The sequence below is a fragment of the Manihot esculenta genome, chromosome 11 (genome assembly GCF_001659605.2).
Source record: "Manihot esculenta cultivar AM560-2 chromosome 11, M.esculenta_v8, whole genome shotgun sequence".
Classification (NCBI taxonomy): Eukaryota; Viridiplantae; Streptophyta; class Magnoliopsida; order Malpighiales; family Euphorbiaceae; genus Manihot; species Manihot esculenta.
The window spans coordinates 10,136,516-10,154,632 of NC_035171.2; the positions used below are offsets into that span (position 1 = coordinate 10,136,516).

General features: G+C 35.5%; 4 protein-coding genes across 4 annotated transcripts; 3 read left to right on the forward strand and 1 right to left on the reverse strand.

Moving 5' to 3' along the window:
• Positions 1-233: 233 nt before the first annotated feature.
• On the forward strand, positions 234-3,227 carry LOC110625583 (wall-associated receptor kinase-like 8). The gene is made up of 3 exons (XM_043961690.1): positions 234-1,301; positions 1,584-1,694; positions 1,861-3,227. Exons 1-3 carry the CDS (start codon positions 455-457, stop codon positions 3,024-3,026), a joined length of 2,124 nt encoding a protein of 707 aa, XP_043817625.1. The 5' UTR covers positions 234-454; the 3' UTR covers positions 3,027-3,227.
• Positions 3,228-4,609: 1,382 nt separating this feature from the next.
• On the forward strand, positions 4,610-6,928 carry LOC110625584 (wall-associated receptor kinase-like 8). Its single transcript, XM_021771220.2, has 3 exons — positions 4,610-5,464; positions 5,550-5,660; positions 5,747-6,928. The coding sequence occupies exons 1-3, from the start codon at positions 4,645-4,647 to the stop codon at positions 6,922-6,924; spliced, it is 2,109 nt and encodes a 702-aa protein (XP_021626912.1). The 5' UTR covers positions 4,610-4,644; the 3' UTR covers positions 6,925-6,928.
• Positions 6,929-8,748: 1,820 nt separating this feature from the next.
• On the forward strand, positions 8,749-11,146 carry LOC110625585 (wall-associated receptor kinase-like 22). The gene is made up of 3 exons (XM_021771221.2): positions 8,749-9,557; positions 9,666-9,776; positions 9,899-11,146. The coding sequence occupies exons 1-3, from the start codon at positions 8,774-8,776 to the stop codon at positions 11,101-11,103; spliced, it is 2,100 nt and encodes a 699-aa protein (XP_021626913.2). The 5' UTR covers positions 8,749-8,773; the 3' UTR covers positions 11,104-11,146.
• A 6,014-nt stretch (positions 11,147-17,160) lies between these two features.
• Positions 17,161-17,643, reverse strand: LOC110625586. The gene is made up of 2 exons (XM_021771222.1): positions 17,308-17,643; positions 17,161-17,265 (listed from the first exon to the last, which is right to left on the reverse strand). The coding sequence occupies exons 1-2, from the start codon at positions 17,641-17,643 to the stop codon at positions 17,161-17,163; spliced, it is 441 nt and encodes a 146-aa protein (XP_021626914.1).
• Positions 17,644-18,117: the final 474 nt, after the last annotated feature.

Sequence of the window (18,117 nt, forward strand, 5' to 3'; positions counted from 1 at the left end):
GGTATTAATTTCAAATTCAAATCCGTTCGCTAAGTCTCGATTACTTAGCATTCTAACAGGTCATAATAAGATTCGGATGGGATATCCGTAAATTCCCGCGTTGCCATCCCTGTCTGCCGGCCAAATATAAATATTTGCAAGAATAGTTCTTGGATTTTGACTCGTTCATCTATTACCAATAATTTTAAACACATACTGCCGCTAATGCTACTTCATTAGCAGCAATCTGTTGATGCAAAATATTCCTTTTACCAGTAATCATTCTCTGCAAAACAACAAAATTCCGAAGAAATAAATCGAAAACTAATCCTCTACAAAGAACATAACGACCTGAATCATAACTATTCAAATCGAAAGCTTTGGTCCTCGAAAGCAACGATTATCTTAGATAATCTTCTTTACTGCATTATTCGTCTATAAAACTATGTATACTTTCCATTGAAGTAGCAGCCAAATGGGAAGAGGATTGTCTCTGCAATGGGCGTCTCTGCTCACTTTCTTGCTGCCGCAAATGTTATCAGAATCATCAGGTTTACCAATGAAGAGCTGTGAATCTAAATGCGGCGACATTGATATCGAATACCCATTTGGTATTGGAGCCAACTGTTCCATGAACGACTGGTTTGTGGTCGTTTGCAATGGAACTGCCGATAATCGGAGAGCTTTCATAAGCAGCATCAACCTGGAGGTGACAGACTTTTTATATGAAAGAAGCCGATTGCGAGTTAAAAGCCCAGTAGTTTCATTCAACTGCGACGAGAATCACTCAAACAGTGTAGTGGATTTAAGAAGGACTCCATTCACAGTCGCAAGCTACAACAGATTCACCGTTGTAGGATGCAAAGCTCGAGCTTTGCTGACCTCTGCTGAGCCAGACATTATAGGTTGCCAGCCGACCTGTAACAAAAAGCTTAAACCTCAGGGAAGAAACCCTCCATGCTCCGGCAACAGATGCTGTCAGACATCAATTCCTTATTATCTGCAAGTGTTTAAACCCAGTTTTCAGAAGGAGAATGGTAAGGAAGGCAAAAGGGTATGCAAGCTAGCGTTCATAGTGGAAAGCACCTGGTTCAAATCTAACATAAAAGATCCACATAAGGTGCAAGAGAGGGAGTATGTTCCAATGCTGGTGGATTGGAAGATCAATGCAACAGACATGGAATCTCTTGGAATTAATAAGGAAACAACGAATTGGTCTTTTAGGTATTATAATGGATTTGGTTTCCCGTATCCCAACAACAGCATGTTAATGTGCCGGCGAGGTTATGCCGGCAACCCTTATCTTCCCGATGGATGCCAAGGTACCTTAAAAATCTTTCTTTCTTTCTATATTCTTGGCAGAAAATATTTGTGGTGATACAAAATTGTCCTCTGGCAAACGCCTATAGCATAGAATAGAACTTTAAGAAAAGATCCATTAAATATCTAGGCTAAAAATTTCATTGCTATTAGGCTTTCTTTTGGGAAAAATAACTTCCTACTTGAAAATTGTTTTTTTAAGTAATTGTAAATCCTATACTTCAAATTAAGGAAAAACTTAATGAAAAAATGATATGGACTCACATTCATGTTGTTGGATCCAGATGTTGATGAATGCATGGATTTTGAAGTAAGAAGTCGGTGCAGTGGAAAGTGCATAAACACTCGTGGTTCATACAGATGCGAGGCCCAAAAATCATGGATTTTCATTTTAGGCAAGTCTTTTCTCTTCAAAATTATTTTCCTTTTCTATATAAAATTTGATTATTTGTTAGATTATAAAAAAGAAAATGTTTATACTAATAATAAAATCCTCTTGAAATCTGTGATATCTAGATTCTAGGCCGACTAACAAGCATATTGGTCGCCATTTTTGAACAGGTAGCAGCATGGGTTTTGGCTTATTAAGCCTGCTTCTTACTTCATGGTGGTTATCTAAATTCATCAAGAAACGAAAACGCAGCCAACGTAAGAAAAAATTCTTCAAGAAGAATGGTGGTTTGTTGTTAAAACAGCAAGTATGTTCAAGCAAAGACAATGTTGAGAAGACGACAATATGCAGTTTAAAGGAATTAGAAAAGGCAACAGATCGCTTCAACGTGAATAGAATTCTCGGCAAAGGTGGCCAAGGAACTGTTTACAAAGGAATGTTAGCAGATGGAAAAATCGTCGCAGTTAAAAAATCCGAGAAAGTAGACCAAACAAGAGTCGAACAATTCATTAACGAGGTTGTCATTCTGTCTCAAATTAATCATAGAAATGTCGTAAAGCTTCTTGGGTGTTGTTTGGAGACTGATGTTCCTTTACTTGTCTATGAATTCATCCCCAACGGAACTCTTTTTCATTATCTTCATCACCCAACTGAGGAGTTCCAATTATCGTGGAAAATGAGATTGCAGATAGCTATAGAAGTTGCCGGAGCACTTTCCTACTTGCACTCAGCTGCTTCAATACCGATTTATCACCGAGATATTAAGTCCACTAACATTCTCTTGGACGAGAAGTATAGAGCAAAAGTATCAGATTTTGGAACTTCAAGGTCAATTCCTCTTGATCACACTCATCTCACTACTCGTGTATTAGGAACTTTTGGATATTTAGATCCTGAGTATTTTCAGTCGAGCCAATTTACAGAGAAGAGTGATGTTTATAGTTTCGGAGTAGTTCTTGTCGAGCTTTTGACCGGACAACAACCGCTTTCTTCAGCAAGCTTACGAGATGGCGTAGGTTTAGCTGCACATTTCATTATGTCAGTGGAAGAAGATAAACTCTTTGATGTGCTTGATTCTCGAATTGTGGAGCAATGTGATAAAGAAGAAGTGATGGTGGTTGCTAGTGTAGCAAAAAGATGCTTGAACTTGAACGGAAAGCAACGACCTACAATGAAAGAAGTGATAATGGAATTGGAAGGGATTCAATTTCCTCAAAAAGATCATTTGAGTATTCTAAGAAAAAGTGATGAATTTGAATCCAATCTCTGGGATGGCTGCTCTTTCACCACTTTCTCTAGTTCTGATTGTTGTACAGATTTGCCTGTAGAAATCTAAGCATTCACATCAACAAAAATAATCCCTTATACAAAAGGGAGTAAAAATATTTGGTGAGGTCGAGTGTTCAATATTGTAAATTAAAATATTCGTTAAAAGTATTTTATCTCTTAAAATTATTATTTAGATAATTGTCATCAATCATATTTAAATTAATAAAAAAAATTGTGATCAGAATATTACAAAATTGAGGGGTGGAATAATATTATGATGTAATATATACAAATGACTCTTGTAAATGCTTATTGGATTATTATTTAGGTAAATTTTTTTTTCAAATTTTTTTTATCTATATTACTATAGGATGAAATTTTATTAAATTAAATATAAATATGAAGCATGCAATAATTTTTATTATTGTATTATTTGTTTATTGATTAGATATATATCTTAATACATGTAAGAAATATCATTAAATTCTCCGTTTGTTTAAAAAAATAATTTATATTTAAAAAATATTTTTTTAAAATGTTTTTTATAATAAATATTTTTATTTGTAATTTATTTTTTATTACTTAATTTTAATTTAAAAATAAATTTTTTAAATAAATTTATATATAAATATCTTCATAAAGAAAATATTTTTTTTCTCTTCAAAATAGGAAGTCATTTTTTTTAATAATTTACCTTTCTTGATTAAAAAATTATTTTCTATTAATTAAATTTTTTAAATATTCAAAACCCTAGAAAATATGAAAAATATTTTTTGCGAAACAAACGGAAACTAATATTTAAAATTTAAATTTAAATTATGCTTAAGTTGACAAATAGGGTGACTAAAATTGTTTAATTGTTATTAAATTACCATTTTTTTTTTGAAATCTATTAAATTACCATTATTAGTATGTTCTATTTCTTTGTAATTATTTAAATTAAGTTATTTTTAAGAGCGTTTGGTAAAGATTATCAAATAGTAATTATTATTTTTGCAATTTTTAACTTTTTATTAATGTTGTTTGGATATTAATAAAAGGAGAAGTTAATTTGTTATTATTTTAGTAATTTTTTTTCTTTTTAAATTATTCGGAAGTTATAAAGAGGGAAATTTTTTAAAGAATTTTATTAAAATTTTTATATAAATTTATTAATAAAGTTTATTTTTTAAATTAAAATTAAATAATAAAACATAAATTATTTGATTGAAAAAATATTTTCCAAAAATATTTTTCAATTTTTTACAAACAAACTAGATATTGGAAGTTCTGCAACAGTAAATTAATGGACTTTAATTACTGGCTCTGACATAAGCACAGAAGAAGCCCAGAAGCTGGTCTAAATCAAACTGAATCAAAGAATTTTATTCATTTGATTTCATTCAAATTGGTTGAATTTTAAACTTAAGCCATCAATTTCTCGACTAGGACTGGCAAAGAACAAACGGATACAGACATACATATATATCTCTCGGTGCATTGATTTCAGTGGCTTTGGCTTGCATAATACAACTGCAACATTTCTAAGCTCCGGTGATCCCCAAAGGCGGCGATAAAATCAATAAAAATACTTGGAGCTACGTCAATGGCTTTAATCCCCATAACCCAAATAAAGCAAGAGTTTCTTTAGCATCATTGCTGAACTGAAAGACAACTAATAATTAATCTTAAGAAGCAGAAGAAGAATGGCGTTGCAATTGGAGACCCTACTCATTGTCGGCTCACTGCTGTTACCGACAGCAGCTGCCACAACAGCCAAAGGAAGGCGGAACTGTGGAGGCAGATGTGGAGACATTGAAATCCAATACCCATTTGGTATTAGAGCTGATTGCTCCATGGACAATTGGTTTGTGATCGATTGCATTCAAACTGCAAACTCTACTACACCTTTCATAAGCAGTATCAACTTGGAGCTGCTAAATATCGACTATGCACAAAGCCACGTAATAGTAAAGGGTCCAATATTCTCCTACAAGTGTAGCCACCCCAACACTGGCCAAGCAGTGAATTTAACGAACACATCATTCGCCTTTTCAGTTTTCAACATCTTCGCCGTTGTGGGCTGCAACAACCGTGCTGTGCTATCATCTTCTCAGCTAGACTGTGTAGGATGCCAACCGACCTGCGAAGAGAATGTCAAGCCTCAAGGGTGCTATGGAAACAGATGCTGCCAAGCCCCAATCCCTCATTATCAACAGATATTTGCGCCTAGTTTTGAAGATTTGGATGATGAACAATGCAGGATGGCCTTCGTAGCGAGAAGACAATGGTTCAAGTATAACGTGCAAGATCCCTATAAGGTGCAAGAATTGGAATATGTTCCAATTCTTCTGGATTGGAAAATGAATGCAAAAGCCTTAGGATCGTTTATAATTGATGAGGATTCTTCCTACTATGATCCCATTGCTTACTATGACAAATCTGATTTCCCTTACCCCTACAACACAGCTTTAAGGTGTCGTGATGGCTTCACAGGCAATCCTTATCTACCTCATGGATGCCAAGGTAAGATTTTTTTTTTTTTTTTTTTTAAAACCAACGAAATAAATGAACAAAATAAAGTTCTTTTATTGTTTTTCCAATTTGTCAGAAAGTAATGAATGCAAGGATCCAATGGTGCGAAGTCGCTGTCATGGATTATGCATAAATACAAAAGGCTCTCACAAATGCGTGCTCAAGAGATCTTGGATCATTATTCTAAGTAAGCGTTTCGCTCTCCTCAATTTTTCTGGGCTTTTTAATTATAATTTCTTGCTTATGTCCAAAAAAGAAAACGTTTTCTTTCAGGTATCAGTGTGGCCATTGGAACATTGATTCTCCTGCTTAGTACATGGTGGTTATATGAATTTATTAAGAAAAGAAAACAGATAAAGCGTCGAAGAAAATTCTTTGAGCAGAATGGTGGTTTGTTATTGCGCCAACAACTCCGTCCAAGTCATGGCAACGTTGAAAGGACCAAAATCTTTAGTTGTAAGGAGCTGGACAAAGCCACAGATCACTTTAACGTAAGCAGAATTCTAGGTCAAGGAGGACAAGGCACCGTTTATAAAGGAATGTTGGTTGATGGAAGAATAGTTGCAATAAAAAAATCCATGAAAGCAAACAAAGCAAAAGTTGAAGAATTCATTAACGAGTGCGTCATTTTATCACAAATTAATCACAGAAATATTGTAAAACTTCTTGGGTGTTGCTTAGAGACTGAGGTTCCTCTTCTTGTCTATGAGTTCATCCCTAATGGAACCCTTTATCAGTATCTTCATCATCAAAACAACGAGTTTCAATTAACATGGGAAATGCGATTACAAATTGCTACCCAAGTTTCTAGAGCAATTTCATATCTGCACTCAGAAGTATGCATCCCGATTTATCATCGAGATATTAAGTCTACAAATATATTGTTGGATGAAAAATATACAGCAAAAGTTTCAGATTTTGGAGCTTCAAGGTATATTCAAATTGATAGAAGTCATCTGACTACTCATGTAAAGGGAACCTTTGGATATGTAGATCCAGAGTACTTTCAATCAAGCATGCTTACTGAAAAGAGCGATGTCTATAGTTTTGGTGTTGTCCTCGTCGAGCTCTTGACTGGACAGAAACCTGTTTCTTCAGAAAGAGTACAAGAAGGAATTGGTTTGGCCGCTTGTTTCATTCTTTCAATGGAAGATGATAAACTCTTTGATATAATTGATACGCAAATTGTGAACAAATGTGATAGAGAAGAGATTATTGCAGTGGCTAATCTTGCAAAAAGATGTCTGAACTTGAACGGCAAGCTGCGACCCACTATGAAAGAAGTGTCGATAGAGTTGGAAGGGATTCGATTATCTCATAAAGATAGAAATGTTCAACATAACGTTGGTAATGAAATTGAACCAAACCCTTCTAATACTTCATCTGCTTCGTCTGCTTCAAGTTCTAAGAGTCAAGTTTCAAACATATCATCTTTAAAGCAGCGACAGTGAAGGGCTAAGGAAGATATTTTAAAGATGTATAATATTCATTTTGTATATTATGTAATAAAGAATAACTTCATATTTTCTATATTTTTAATATTTTTTATATATTAATATTAATTTTTAAATTTAAAAATCAACAATTTTTTTTAAAGAAAAATCTATTGAATGAAATATTTGTGCAAATTATCGTAAAGAAATTTGTTAATTATTTTTTAATTGCTTGCTAAAATTTCATTTATTTATTTATTTTATTAAATTTAATTTAATTATTATAAAGATATTTCTACTCGTAGATTTAATTTGATAGTAAATGCATTTGAGTAAAGAGATTTGATATTTTACTCTCCAATTCTCAATCTCCAATTCTGATTTTAAAAAATATATATATAGTAAAAATAATTGTTTAGCAAAAAGATAGTAATAGACCACATCACAATGGAAATATCATAATTTAATTTAAAATGTCAAAAGTAAAATTATAATTTTGTAAATAAAATTAAAATGTAATTAGTTTATTGATGAAATTAAGAATACCTGAAATAAAAGCAACAGCAAATAGAACAAAAAGAAATAAGATATATAAGTTTTTTGTCACAAGTAAAAGATCTAAAAGCTATTCCACTAATTTAATATATCATATAATTCTCATCCTTGCATTTAATTTGACTGGTTTTGTTTAAAATCAGTGAATTCTATTGTAATTTGTTTGTTATGACAATTTATTTTATATTTGATTTTTTTTTAAAAAAATATGTATATAAAAAATAGCTTGTCATTTACTATTATCGCTTTAAATTCTATAGATTAATTTATATTAAAATAATATCAATAAATAATAATAATTTTTTATGTCATTAAAAATTATTAATATATAATTAAAATATAATTATTAATTAAAAAATAAATATATAAAAAATATATTAAACCTTCATTCATTTTTATTTTAATGTTTATAATTTTTATATTAATATTTTTGTATGGTGTCTAAAATTTTTATTTTTTGATAATCGCGCCATACTCTTTAATATAAATTAAATCATAAATTAAAAAGTTAATATATTTTTTATATTTTTATAAAAAAAAATCATAATCTTCCTATATTATTTATATCGAATTTATTTTTATAAAAAAAATTCTTTGTTAAAAATAATAAAAATATATATTTATTTGTGTTCGTGAAAGACAGCCTTTTCAATTATGAATTTTTTGGAATTTATAATAATTTTTTTAAATGAATAAAGTTTTTTTTTTAACTTAAAAAATTTTTATTTCAAAATAAACAAGAATTTTTTTATTTAAAAAGGATTGTGTCAAATAGAAGGAATATGTTTTATTTATTTAAAAAAAGTTTTTGTTGAATGGATATGGACGTATGGTCACCTTCAGTAGGGTTCAACATTTTTTGGAAATAATTATATTAAATTTTTCTTTGTTGGACAATGGAGTTGGAGTTACTACAAGGCTACGCCAGGTGGAGAGAGGCGATTGGAAAAAAATAATAATTTTAAAATAATAAACATATTTTTTTCTCACTTGTGAATCGCAGTTCAGCCGAATTGGCAACGTCCAGCTGCCAAGAACAAACCAATACCAAACATATATATTTTCTCCCCTCTAATCCACAATGCATCGATTTTAATGGCTTTATTTAGTTATTCTTCACAATACAGAATGCAAGATTCCTAAGGCCGGAGATCTTCAGCTGGCGATAAAATCAAGAGTTTTATCAAGGGCTTCAATACACAGACACTGTATAAAACCAGAGTTGCTTTAGCATTGCTGAACTGTAAGAGATTAATAATTAATCTGTTAAAACAGAAGAATGGTAGGCACTGTCGTTTTAGTGCTGCAAATAATGCTGGAATTAGCGAGAGCAGCTGCAACAACAGCTATACTAGGGCAGGGCTGTGGAGGCAGATGTGGAGACATTGAAATTCAATACCCATTTGGTTTTAGAGCTGATTGTGCCATGGACAAATGGTTTGTGATTGATTGCATTCAAACTGCGAACTCCACTTCACCTTTCATAAGCAGCATCAACTTGGAAGTGCTAAATATCAATTATACATACAGCCGCTTACTAGTCAAGGGTCCAATATTCTCCTACAATTGTAGCCATCCCAAAGCCGGCCAAGCTGTGGATTTAATTCGGACATCATTAACCTTTTCTGGGTACAATAACTTCACCGTTGTAGGTTGCAACAACCGTGCCGTGCTATCCTCTTCTGAGGCAGACGGCAATGGATGCCAACCAACCTGCGACGAGAATGTTAAACCTCAAGGGTGCTCTGGAAACAGATGCTGCCAAACCTCAATCCCTTATTTTCAACAGCTATTTGCACCCAGTTTTCAAGATGTGGATAATGATCAATGCAGGATGGCCTTCACGGCGGAAACACAATGGTTCGAGGCTAACGTAACAGATCCATACAAGGTGCAAGAATTGGACTACGTCCCAGTTCTTCTGGACTGGAAAATCAATGCAACAGCCTTGGAATCGCTTGTTATTGATGAGAAATCCACATACAATGATCCCATTGTTTACTATGACAAATTCGATTTCCCTTACCCCTACAACACTGTCTTAAAGTGTCGTGAAGGCTTCATAGGCAACCCTTATCTACCTATTGGATGCCAAGGTAAAGTGGCATCATTCTTCAGAAATATCAACTTTTGAAATCTTTTTAATCTTCCATGCTGAGAATATTCCTTAATTTTTTTTCCATTTTATTGTTCAAAATTTTCAGATATTAATGAATGCGAGGATCCAAAGGTGAGAAGTCACTGCCATGGATTATGCGTAAATACACAAGGCTCTTATAAATGCGTACACAGTAGATCCTGGATTACTATTCTTGGTAAGCCTTCTCTCTCCTTTGGTTGTTTTTGTAAGGGAAAATGAAGAACATGTTTAGTTTAATATGTTCTTAATGGCAAAAAAAAAAAAAATCCTAATTTGATTTTTTTTCTATATAAGCAGGTATTAGTGTAGCATTTGGAGCATTGATTCTCCTAATTAGTACGTGGTGGTTATATAAATTTATTAGGAAAAGCAAACAGATAAAGCTTAAAAGAAAATTTTTCAACAAGAATGGTGGTTTGTTGTTGCGACAACTCAGTTCAAGTCGAGAGAGGACCAAAATATTCAGTTGTAAGGAGTTAGACGATGCAACAGATCATTTTAGTGTGAACAGAATTATTGGTCAAGGTGGCCAAGGCGCTGTGTATAAAGGAACATTGTTGGATGGAAGAGTTGTTGCAATTAAAAAGTCCATGAAAGTAGACGAAGCAAAAGTTGAAGAATTTATTAATGAGTGTGTCATTTTGTCACAAATTAATCACAGAAATGTTGTAAAGCTACTTGGTTGTAGCTTGGAGACTGAGGTTCCTCTTCTTGTCTATGAGTTCATCCCAAATGGAACCCTTTATCAGTATCTCCATCATCAGAACGACGAGTTTCAGTTAACATGGGAAATGCGATTACGAATTGCTACCCAAGTTTCTAGGGCAATTTCGTATCTGCACTCAGAGGTATGCATGCCGATTTATCATCGAGATATTAAGACTACAAATATTCTGTTGGATGAAAAGTATACAGCAAAAGTTTCAGATTTTGGAGTTTCAAGATCTATCCAGATTGATAGAAGTCATCTGACTACTCATGTAAAGGGAACTTTTGGATATGTAGATCCAGAATACTTTCAATCAAGCTTGCTTACTGAAAAGAGTGATGTTTACAGTTTTGGTGTAGTCCTTGTTGAGCTCTTAACTGGACAAAAACCAATTTCTTCAGAAAGAGTAGAAGAAGGTGTTGGATTAGCTGCATGTTTCATTCTTTCAATGGAAGATGACAAACTCTTTGATATGCTTGATCCACGAATTGTGGACCAATGTGACATAGAAGAAGTTATTGCAGTTGCTAATCTTGCAAGAAGATGCTTGAACTTGAATGGCAAGCTACGGCCTACTATGAAAGAAGTATTGACAGAGTTGGAAGGGATTCGATTATCTCAGAAAGAAACAAGTATTCAACAAAATGCTTTCAATGAAGTTGAACCAAACCCTTCAGATGTTTCATCAACTTCCACAAGCTCATGTTGTGACAGTCCTCAAATTTCCATAAACATTTTCAAAGCCAACACAGTCTTTGAGCCAGTGAAAGAAGATAAAGCATTAACTGTTTAAGGTGTTAAGCCCGTATACCATTCATATATTTTACCTTCCTTTATTTTTGAGAACAACATAATTCTAATTTGTTTGAACTAGAAAGAAAATTTCAGAAAAAAATTTTTTTTCCAAAGATAGAGCTGCTACAACAACAAACCAAATCACAATGGAAATATCACAATTTAATATTGAAATGTCAAAAATAAAAATATGTTAAATTTATAACTTTGTAAAAAAATAAAATAAAATATTAGCTTATTGATGAAATTTAAAAATACCTGAAATAAAAACCACAGCAAATAGAACAAAAAGAAAAAAAAAAGATAAGTATTAGGCCCAATGTAAAAAGCTATTATACTATTTTGAGGGTGACTTTATCATATTATACTCATCTTTCCTTTTATTTTGATTGGATTTGTTTAAGATGAACCAACTGTATTCTATTATTATCTTAAAAAAAAAAAAAAACAAAAAACCAGATAAGTTTTTGTTGGAGGGTATGTCAGGTAAAAAATCTATGAAAAAAAAAATCAAACACAATAAATTGGATAAACAACACCATAAATAGGACACTTTAATTAAAAAATTTTCTAATGCTATCTCCGTAACACCATTTTTCTTTCGACTCAATTTTTATTCAATTAAAAATAAAAAATAAATATAAAATAAATTTTTATATAATACTCCTCATTTTTTAAGATTTATTCCAACAAATCTATAATTAACCAATAATTTACGAACACACTAAATAACATGTTATATAAAAAAAAATAATCAACTGATGCAATTAAAAAAATAAAAATAACAGTAAATAATCTAGCACAGCAATAAAATTAAAAACACCAAATTCACCATCCTAATTTTATTGCGGTTGCTTGACGTTATTGATTCCGATCTTGAGCCGTAGTTCTTCCATCTCTAGGCGATCAAGAGGTTTCATAAGAATATTAGCCAATTGTTCATGTATCTTCACATACTCCACTTCTATATCTCCACCTCTATATCTCCACGTTGCACATAGTCACATATAAAATGTTGTATCAATGTGCTTGCTTCTCTCATGATAAATTGGGTTTTTGGTGAGTGCAATGACAGACTTGTTATCAATTTTTAACACCACACTGTCCTGCTTCTCCCATTGTATTTCACTCAATAGTCTTGCTAGCCATACTCTTTGACACGTACTAGCACTTTCGGCCACATTCTCAGCTTCGCAAGACGATAAAGCCACCACTTTTTATTTTTGCAATACCCATGTAATTGGATTATTCTCAAGAAAATAAATTACACCTGTGATGCTCTTCGTATCATCAACATCACCTGCAAAATCACTATCATCGTATCCTGTGAGTTTCAAATCTGAATCCTTCCTATGTGTATAGTGGCATCCATAATTGATTAGGCCCTTCACATATCTCAGAATCTGTTTAACAGCAGTTATGTGAGTTGTAACGGTTAACAACACCAACTGAATATGCCAAGTCAGGTCTTACATTTATCAAGTATCTCAGGCTGCCTATTACACTCTTGTACAGAGTTGCATCAACCGGTGGACTATTATTAATTTTGCTCAATTTCAATCAAGCTTCCATTGGAACCTGGTGAGGTTTGCAATTGGCCAAACCCATCTTCTCAAGAATCTTCACCACATAACTTGCTTGACAAAGAATAATACCTTGTCGTTCTTGCGATACTTCGATCCTTTGATAATAGCTTAACAACCAAAGATTACTCATCTCAAACAGACTCTTCATTTGATCCTTGAAGTATGCGATATCATCTGTTCTTGAACCCGTGATGATGAGATCATCCATATAGACACCAACCAGAATGATCGCACCTTCCATGAATCTTGTATATACAGCATATTCAATTGGACATCTCACAAATGCAAGCTCATGTAAGCTCTTATCAAGCTTTGCATTCCATGCTCTGGGAGCTTGACGCAGACCATATAAAGCCTTGTTCATTTTTAACACTTTTTCTTCTAGACCCTTCTCTATAAACCCGGCCGGTTGCGCTACATATATATCTTCTTCAAGTTCACTATTTAAAAATGTCGACTTTACATCCATGTGATGTACCTGCCACCCATTATGCGTTGCAAGTGCCAAAAACAATCTCACTGTTTCTAATCTCACGACCGGGACAAAAACTTCATTGAAGTCTATGCGTTGCTTATGTACATAGCCCTTTACAACCAACCGAGCCTTATGCCTTACAATGTCTCCAAATGGATATTTCTTAATTTTGAAAATCCACTTCAAATCTATGGCTTTATGTCCCTTCAACGATTCTGTGAGCTCCCAAGTCCCATTCTTCTTAATGGCCGACACTTCCTCTATCATAGCTTGTCGCCAGTTTTCATTGTAAGCTGCTTCCTCATATGTTGTAGGTTCTTCCAATGACAAGAAATAGAGCCCAGCCTCATCTTCTATCTCCTTTGTTTCATCATAAATTTCTTATAATAATCGGTATCGCCGGACATCTCTTGAACTGGAATGGAATTCTAGGAAGACGACATTAGTGGTACATAGCTTGCAGGATCGCTCCACGCCAACATCGGATCGCAGCTGCCTGGCAATCACAACATGCTCCTTTCCGGATTGTAGCTCACTAACGTCTGCGGCACACTCCTTGTTAGGCTTGCGTTTTCTTCAGATCGCGTATCAGGATGAGCGATGCAATTAGCTTCATTTCCTACACCTTCTCCAAACTCATTATATATAGTTAGTTTTTCACTTGAACTGAATACAGTATCATTTGGAGTGGACTCCCAGCTCCATTGTTTGTCTTCTTCAAATAGGATATCTCTACTCACATGCACCCTTCCTATCTTTGGATTATAAACTCTGTAGGCCTTAAACCCGAGTTCATAACCAATAAAGACCATTGTATTACTTCTGTCTTCCAGTTTCTTGAGATGTAGAGAGGCGTCTTTCACGTGCCAGGCATCCAAACACACGCAGATGTTGTACATTGGGCTTTTGTCTCGTCCAGGCTTGATACAGAAGATAGACTGTTATTCGTGCCGCCTCCGCCCAGAATATGGCAGGCATCTCTTTGCTCTTCAAGAGACTCCTTGTCATCACCATGATCGTTTGATTTCGATGCTCAGTGACATCATTTTTTTAGGAGAGTATGGTGCTGTCAAATATCGTTTGATCCCAAGCTTCTCACAGTGTTTAATGAAAGCTTTTGACATAAACTCACTACCCCGATCGCTGCGAAATACTTTCAACTTGTGCTCTACTTCCCTTTCTGCACTTGCCATTAGCTTCTTGAATGCCCCAAATGCTTCATCTTTGCTCTTAAGCATCTCAATCCACATGTACCTACTGAAATCATGAACCAGTAATAAAAAATACTTGTTATCTCCCAGTGTTGTGGGCGTGATTGGCCCACACAGATCACCATGCATGAGCTCTAATGGTCTGTTGGCTCAATAATTAGCTGACTGAGGAAACGGGACATGCTGCTGCTTAGCAAGTACACACCCGTTATACAACTGGTTCACTTGTTCAATGTGCGGCATTCCATCCACCATTTTTGTATTAGTAAGGCTCCTGATAAGACACACTGGCTATACATATATGATGTTTACCACATACAACATGTAACGGTGACCTGCTTGACGGATTTGCGGTGCAAATCCGTCCCACATCGGGAAATGATAAGGAATTGAAATTGAATATAATAGCTAGCACGAAACTACTAAATAACTTGGGTTAACCATTTTGGGCCTAGTGGAAAGTGGGTCCAAAAGTTATTTGGGTCAGTTCGGGCCCGACTGTTTCAATTGGTATCAGAGCCACCCTGGGTCAAAAAAATTGTGCGGAGCTAGTGGGCCTGCGAGGAAAGGGCTACCCGTGAGAGACGAGACGAGAGTGACATCATTTTTTTAGGAGAGTATGGTGCTGTCAAATATCGTTTGATCCCAAGCTTCTCACAGTGTTTAATGAAAACTTTTGACATAAACTCACTACCCCGATCGCTGCGAAATACTTTCAACTTGTGCTCTACTTCCCTTTCTGCACTTGCCATTAGCTTCTTGAATGCCCCAAATGCTTCATCTTTGCTCTTAAGCATCTCAATCCACATGTACCTACTGAAATCATGAACCAGTAATAAAAAATACTTGTTATCTCCCAGTGTTGTGGGCGTGATTGGCCCACACAGATCACCATGCATGAGCTCTAATGGTCTGTTGGCTCAATAATTAGCTGACTGAGGAAACGGGACATGCTGCTGCTTAGCAAGTACACACCCGTTATACAACTGGTTCACTTGTTCAATGTGCGGCATTCCATCCACCATTTTTGTATTAGTAAGGCTCCTGATAAGACACACTGGCTATACATATATGATGTTTACCACATACAACATGTAACGGTGACCTGCTTGACGGATTTGCGGTGCAAATCCGTCCCACATCGGGAAATGATAAGGAATTGAAATTGAATATAATAGCTAGCACGAAACTACTAAATAACTTGGGTTAACCATTTTGGGCCTAGTGGAAAGTGGGTCCAAAAGTTATTTGGGTCAGTTCGGGCCCGACTGTTTCAATTGGTATCAGAGCCACCCTGGGTCAAAAAAATTGTGCGGAGCTAGTGGGCCTGCGAGGAAAGGGCTACCCGTGAGAGACGAGACGAGGTGGAGCCGCCCGAGGTACTAGCGAACCACAATACCTAAGGGTTCGGTCCTGGTTAGCAATTGTAATCGATTCAGTTGCAACGAGGACGTTGCAAATTTAGCGGGACCGAATATAACGGTGACCTGCTTGACGGATTTGCGGTGCAAATCCGTCCCACATCGGGAAATGATAAGGAATTGAAATTGAATATAATAGCTAGCACGAAACTACTAAATAACTTGGGTTAACCATTTTGGGCCAAGTGAAAAGTGGGTCCAAAAGTTATTTAGGCCAGTTCGGGCCCGGCTGTTTCACAATATTTTCTTGGATCTCCTCACTTTTGCAACCAATCTTTTCTGCTTATTAAAGAGATGTAGAAAGCCTCCCTCTATTACTGTTTTTTCCTACGTATTCATCCAGCTACCCAATACTCACAATATTATCTTTTAATTTCAGTATATAATAAACATTTGTGAGTATCATATGTAACGGTCAGCTGCTTGCTTCCGTTGCGAAGCTGTCCTACATCGGGAGATTGTAGAAAATTGAAATTGTATATAATAGCTAGCACAAAACTACTAAATAACTTGGGTTAATCATTTTGGGCTAAGTGGAAAGTGGGTCCAAAAGTTATTTGGGCTAGTTTGGGCAATGGTTGTTTCAATTGGTATCAGAGCCACCCTGGATCAGATAAATTGTGCAGAGCTAGTGGGCTTGCAAGGAAAGGACTACTCATGTGAGACGAGGTGGAGCTGCCTGAGGTACTAGCGAACCACAATACCCAAGGTTCCGGTCCTGGTTAGCAATTGTATTCGATTCAGTTGCGACGAGAACATCGCAAATTTAGCGGGACCGAGTGTAACGTCAGCTGCTTGCTTCCGCTGCGGAAGCCGTCCCACATCGAGAGATTATAGAAAATCGAAATTGTATATAATAGCTAGCACGAAACTACTAAATAATTTGGATTAATTATTTTGGGCCAAGTGGAAAGTGGATCCAAAAGTTATTTGGGTCAGTTTGGGCCAGGTTGTTTCACCATGTATTCTCCATTTTTATAACATGGATCCGCGGCCACAAATGTTCATAACTGATCCATCACCAAACCTCACTTTGCCATGAACAGTTTCATCAAGTTCAGCAAAATTTTTCTTACAGCCTGTCATATGGTTGCTAGCTCCAGTATCAAGGTACCATACACTATTTTCATACTCATCACTCCACTCAGGTTTCACCTTCTCTTCATTCAACAGAACGTCAATCAATGTCGGGTTATGAGAATGCACTAAGTCACATGCATCAGCCATTAGAAGTGTAGGTTCAATGTCATCTTATTTTTCCACAAGATGAATTTTTTCGTCCTTCTTGTTTGCATTGCAGTTAGACGCAAAGTGCTAAAACTAATTACAATTGAAACACTATACCTTTTTCATATCAAATTTCTAAGATCTCCGATTCTCATTGTTGCCACGTCCTTGTCCACGGCCACGCTTTGAGCCATCACGGCCATGCCCACGACCACGTCCACAAGCACCACCATTATCATGCTATTCGGCATATTCTCTCGGTGAACCAGCTCTCGAGCTCACCTTCTTCTCGCGCACCTTCCATTCTGCGCATGTCAAGAGTACATACTCACCTCCTTTTACGTTGCGACTGTGTAGGTATTCTTCATGAGTCTTGAGTGAACTTATCACTTTCTCCATTGTCTTACTCTTCAGATAACTAAACTCCTCAATAGTAGAAGCAATCTGAATGAATTTCGATGACACTGCATATAACTTTTTCTTCACTGTATACTCTTCGTCTAATTTTTTACCAAGGTCGCGCAGCTTGTTGACGATGGTAGACACCCTACCGGCGAAATTATCGATGGCTTTGTCATCTGCCATGTGAAGACTCTCAAACTCCCATCTCACCTCCATCACCCGAGCCGCCCCGAGGTGCATGGTTTCTACTGAATTTCATGCTTCCTTCGCAGTCTTCTTCGCTCCAACCTGCAACAATGTCTCTTCAGTGATTCCTTAGTAGATAGCCGCCAACGTCATTTTATCTTTGCACAGTTCTACAAGATCATTGGATGCAATAGCCTCCCACACGCCCTGGACCTCCATATATACCTCCATTTTAATTGTCCATGCCAAATAGTTGCTCTTAGTGAGCAATGGGTACTGGAGAGTAACACTCCCTTCTCGCGACGTCATCTACAATGCCATCGTGTCGGTCAAATCGACACTGCTGGACCTAGCAGAGCTTAATGGTGAATTGCTTCTTCTTCTCGATATGTACTTAGGCATACAAGAGCGAGGCTCTAATACCAAATATCAGATCAAAAATCCATGCAACAAAAAAATTTTGAAACAATAATCAAACACAACAAATCAGGTGAAGAAGACGAA